The sequence below is a fragment of the Echinococcus granulosus genome (genome assembly GCF_000524195.1).
Source record: "Echinococcus granulosus chromosome Unknown EG_S00101, whole genome shotgun sequence".
Lineage (NCBI taxonomy): Eukaryota > Metazoa > Platyhelminthes > Cestoda > Cyclophyllidea > Taeniidae > Echinococcus > Echinococcus granulosus.
The window spans coordinates 156,206-161,613 of NW_020170481.1; the positions used below are offsets into that span (position 1 = coordinate 156,206).

General features: G+C 45.6%; 1 protein-coding gene across 1 annotated transcript in view; it reads right to left on the reverse strand. All coding sequences in view use genetic code 11, as the record gives it.

The window, feature by feature from the left end:
- Window positions 1–1,887: 1,887 nt before the first annotated feature.
- The window catches only part of EGR_08272 (Tryptophanyl-tRNA synthetase, cytoplasmic), a gene marked incomplete at both ends in the record, with an annotated part of 7,705 nt that continues 4,184 nt past the window's right edge, over window positions 1,888–5,408 (reverse strand). Inside the window, 3 exons of the mRNA XM_024497521.1 lie at window positions 1,888–2,040; window positions 3,976–4,116; window positions 4,814–5,261. Of these exons, the coding sequence (XP_024348062.1) occupies window positions 1,888–2,040; window positions 3,976–4,116; window positions 4,814–5,261 (742 nt within the window). The remainder of the gene's footprint in view (window positions 2,041–3,975; window positions 4,117–4,813; window positions 5,262–5,408) is intronic.

Sequence of the window (5,408 nt, forward strand, 5' to 3'; positions counted from 1 at the left end):
TGTGGATGACGGCAGCAGGCAAAAAGTGCCTGCCGTTCAGCTATTCAACCAATCAAATTTGGCACCTTGGAAGGACACAATGATCCCGATGTTCTATCAGCCTGGTTAACATAAAGTCAGAAGCCCGAATTTTATGGAACGAAACAAATAATCTTATCCGTAGAACTCAAAATCCTCTGACTGCATTTTACCGTGGGAAGGCTCCAAAGATGATTATTATAGATGGCACAATCAAAGAATGACTCCTGATTTGAAAATTAGAATAACATATGTGTTAATTTCCTCATAAATGTTCCTGCAAATGTTCAGAACTGTAGTGTTTATGAACCATTAGGTGGGTTGCCTTAAATTTTTTTAAAACAATACCCTGTAATTTTAATTATAAACCCTCCAGTTTACGACAATATTAGCAGTCTGTTGACTTAGTTATCACTAAACAAATGACAGATATCTATTTTTAAACAGACTTAACTAGCCACAGGAATAAATTTAGCATAAATAAGATAATACCAAATATGGCGATGACAGCCAACACGCTTGCAATGATGTGTACATGATGAGTACATCCGTCCTCAGTTGGAGCATTGGGTCATTTGTAAATTCATTGATCGTAAAATTTACACCCACACACAACTACATTTCCAGCAGTCTAATCTAGTTTTGTGTAATTTAGCATTCACATAGAGAATGTAACACGTCACAAGACCAGAAAATGTACTGTTCATGTAGTCTCCTCCTCATGGACTCGTAGCACTTGTTCGAAGATCTTCCCATGAGCGTATTTTATCGGCATTGAAAATGCCTTGTCAGTAAACTCACACACAGCTCTTCCGCTTTTTCCACAGGTGATCCATACGAACACGTCATCATGAGTTTTCCCGAGTATTCCTTCGGACGGTAACCTAGTTGTTGATATCGAAGAAGCTTTGGGTACCATCGCATCTCTGGCGTGGGACCTTGTGAGCCCAGATTGCCTCACTCCCAAAGCTGCGAAAACCCCTCAGCAAATGTGCTCCACATAATGTGAAGATATGCCAAGGATCACCAGAAGGTACAGCCCTGCCTTGACAGTGCGTCGACACCTGTTCCAACCGACATGGACCACACACCTCATGTACGGCCTCAAGCCTTACTTTCCGCCTCTCACATGCAGCACGAATCTACACCCTCGGAAAAAGACAGCTCGCTAGCCGACTTGTGGAGGGAAAAGGCATGTGTGAAACCATCGTTTTAACACCCCACGACATAACGCAGGCACAGACACGACTAAGGCTGCCTCATCCACCGAATACTTCACCCGCTTAGGGTCCAACAACTCTGGCTAGGATCTCAGCACCACCCAAAAGTGGGTAAGGCAACACCTATCCAGGAGGGGAGGGTAGTGTTTCCCCTGCCTGTTTCCGGGCAGATAGGACCCCGAACTTCATGGGAAGGTCTACAAATTAGAGAGATGTGGAATGGGAAACAATGCCTCACCTCAGCCCCCATAAAGGCGATATAACCCCTTCATGGGATGAGATGGGTGACCGTAGCGAAGAATACCTCAATATGCAATTCACCTAACCTAACCTCGTCGTTTCCCAATCAAGTCTGCCACTGATTAGCCAACCAGACCATTACACATCGTTCAAAGACCCCATCATAACTAAATATTTGGAATTCAAGACGGCTAACCGTGAAGGCCTAGCGCAAGGAGCAAGCACTCGCCTCTAAAGCATATTCCGAATTTATAACCGAAAAAAGTAAAAAGCGAAGTCAATCCACCGGTGCTATCCATCTATTACATCTTTCCTGGTGGTCCAAAAAAACCAGATCAACTGTCACTCTTTCACTGGTTCGCAACACTTCAACCTCACAATAGTGAAAAAAGCATAGAGGGACAGCTGTTCACAGATCCAGAGGTCGAGGTGTCATGAACTCGTCCAATACCGCCTCTGTGATCTGCGCTCTTCGTCGTTGGTGCTGTGTCACGAGGTCGGTCAGAATGGCAATGAGCTCTTTCTTCAGGTTACCCGTCAAGAGCTCACCCGAAGTGTAGTCCTGAAGGCAAACAAATAGTAACAAATTATCCTTTATCAGTGAATTTCTATGCAGAGATGACAAGGTGATTAGGAGGAATCAGGAATCGCCTGAACAAGACTCTTTCCACTTCTCAGGGTAAAACAAATACCCAAAAGTGGTTTATCCGCGCTGACTGATCTCTCATAAAAGAGCAAGATTCATCACCTCTATGGGAAAGGGTGAAATGAGGCACTGTCGCCCCAGTTTGCAAATCTTTCCATGTAGTTCAAGGTCCTGTTGGTCGGAGATCAGCACTTTCCTCCCATTCATCACTCACTACTTCTGTCCCTTGCTGGATAGGTGTTTCCTTACCCACCTTTGAATTGCGCTGAGGTCTCGACCAGAGTTATTGAATCATAAGCAAGTGAAGCATTCAGCGAGCGAGGAAGGCGCAGTCGTTTCTGTGGCTACAGAGCGAAGCGCCCGTTTGGCAAAAAATGCAAACTTCGAGGCGCAAATGTCAGCTAATAATCAGTCCTTTCTCCGACGGCACACTTTCATGTCGCTCTTGAAAGAGGTAGGGAACAATGTCCGGGGTCGTGCATAGGGTGCATCATCCATATTGCTGAGTCTCCACCACGATTCTTCCAGTTGGTAGAGCAATTGCTGAACTGTCACGTAGCATATCTTCAGATTCTGCACAACACATTTGGCAAGCAGACTCTGCAGCTTTGCGACTAGGGGAAACTTGGTTTGCGAAACTGACACTGTCAATTTACATCTATCAGATACAATCAACATTCGCGAACAACACGTTAGCTGCACTTTGAGTGAGTCAACGATAACCACCACGAACAAGACCAAGCATTGGTGACTATAACCGCGTGCAACTAAGCCAAGTCTCCAGCACTGTCCACTAGCCAGGCGCCGGGCTCCCTCACACACCTCAGTCGATAAAGACATTTGTTTTGAAGACCTTGTCTTTGTCCACTAGACAGCTCAATAAGATCTGGGCGGCTGGCATGAATGCAGAAGCCCCAGCCTATGAATGGTTACCTTGGCATCCTAGTGCCTTATTGACATGTCTCAAGGCTAGAAAAGAGTCCTGCTTGGGTGATGCATCAGCTGAGTCAGACACCCTCCCCCAATCCCCCAATTTGGGGTAGTACATTTTGGCACCGAATTTTGTGTCATCTCTAAATGTTATACAAGTTATTAGGCAAGGAGGCTCTGTAGCATTAGGGCTGTAGGATACTAACGATGTACCCAGCCAAGATTTGGCAATGTGAGAGCGAATTTCAAAAAAAGTGGCAGAGCACAAAAGACGACACTCACTGAGGTAGAATGAGTACATAGCAGAAATGGCAGAGGTACTTTAGCGGTGTGCCCAAATCACGAGGCAGTGAAGGGAGTCACACCGAAAACAGCACAAAATTTTGTACTCACTTGGTAGCACGTTTGCCAGTACTGCAAAGTGGGCGGAAACGGAGAGGATTTGAAGTGCACCTTTACCGCCCTTATGTTTTTTTCGCACATCTACCAGCACTCAAACTCAAGCAAAAAAAGTTTTTCCAACTCCAATAATATAAACACTATAAGACCACAAGTTGTTTCGCCTCTTTTCCCCTCAAGCAGCAAAGCTGACTCCAGTAGTACTACTACCTCCTAAACATCTGCCATGCAAGCCTTAAAACGACTACTAGCAAAGTGAGTTGACCCATAAAAAGAATGCGAATGAATGGTAGGTGGATGTGAAAGCGAGGTATTGCTGCATTACCGAAGGTTACTCGGTCTTTAAAGGCACTTATCGTAAAACAGCACCACAAACAACTTCATTCTCAGACGCGATTCGTCCAGCGGCTTAAGAGACCACCCCAGTATCGCAATAGGAGACAGGGAGAAGAAACGACGCGATGCAATTTCCCCAGGCGTAACTCAGGAGTGACAAATTTAAGGAGATAAAGCAAGACTGACCTTGCGAATTCGTTCCAACTTCTCGTCATCATCGAGGAAGAACCGAAGGTACTGGAAGGAGACATCCACGTCACAGTTACCACCCTTGGCCCTATGCTCCTCGATTGTCGCACCGCCACCCGAAAAGGCGTACTTGTTGATCTGAAATAAAGAATGAGAAAAAGATAATTGCATGCTCAAAAAGACCACTTTTTTGGTCCTATTGAACTCCTATCGCAGGGCTCTAAGATCGATGACCTAACAAATAGGTTCGGTGTGTGGCTATAAATGCAGGTCGAATCGGTCGTAATTGTGTGACCTACGCAAATAAGCGCCATTGGTAAGGTTTTGACTACAAAGTATCAGATTTATAGTCCGATGGATGGATAAATAAAAAGGTAATGGGTGGGCAGGTAGAACGATGGATCTGGGATGAAGAATCGGGGCTTGGTGGATAACTACCTAAGGAAGCGGGTGGGGGAGAGATAAATGGCGGGTCAATTAAATTAACAAATAGCAAGATAGGTGAGTATTCAAACGAATGCATGAAAAGATGGATGAATTGACTGTTAATCGACAACGTATGGATTAAATGTATGCATAGTAGTAAGAAGTTAAAAGTGGGGGACAGGATGGGTAATTCAGATGGAAATGAATGGATGAATCGGAGGTAGACAGATAACTAGCTAGGGGTGCATGGAGAGATGATTAGCTAAGTGAATTAGTAGATGGAAAATTTGGCACAGAGGAATGGATGTAATTTTGATGTACCCAACCTAAGAGACGACATATACCGGATGAATGAATAGATCTGGGATATGTCCAGGTAGATGGAAGAGTGGAAGGAAGTAAAACTCACCTTTGCCCTAATCTGTTTCGGTGTATCCGTAAGAAATATCGCCGAGTTGGGGTCTGAGGCGCTCATCTTCGTGACACTGCCCTGCAGCGCAGGGAAGAACGTAGATAGCAGTAGAGCTGGCTTTGGCATACCCAGACGTGGAGCGACATCTCGTGTCATGCGGAAGTAGGGATCCTGATCGATGGCACAAGGGATTAGACATCCCACCGACGTCTGCGCCACCGTTGCCTTCTCCGTCCTGTCACACTCGCAGCCATTAATCTCGCCAACACTGTCTCGGCCGAAAATTTGCGGAAATGAAGAGGAGAAACAAGGTGCCGCCTGGACCGCAGGAAAAGCGATTTTACCAATGCAGTCGTTGTCGGTGAAACCGAATATCCCCCGCGCTTGGTTGAACGTAACCATGCGCTGAATGCTCACTATGGTGCGGTAGAACTCCGGGCACTGCCTATACGGGTAAGGGAAGCAACCACAACCGTAGGTGTAAATCAGCCAGTCGATGAAAAATATGCCGTTAGACAAGATGGGAACTGTGGGTGCAGAGTTGGATACGACTCTCAGAGCACAAGTGGTGGTAGTGGAATTAACTACTACA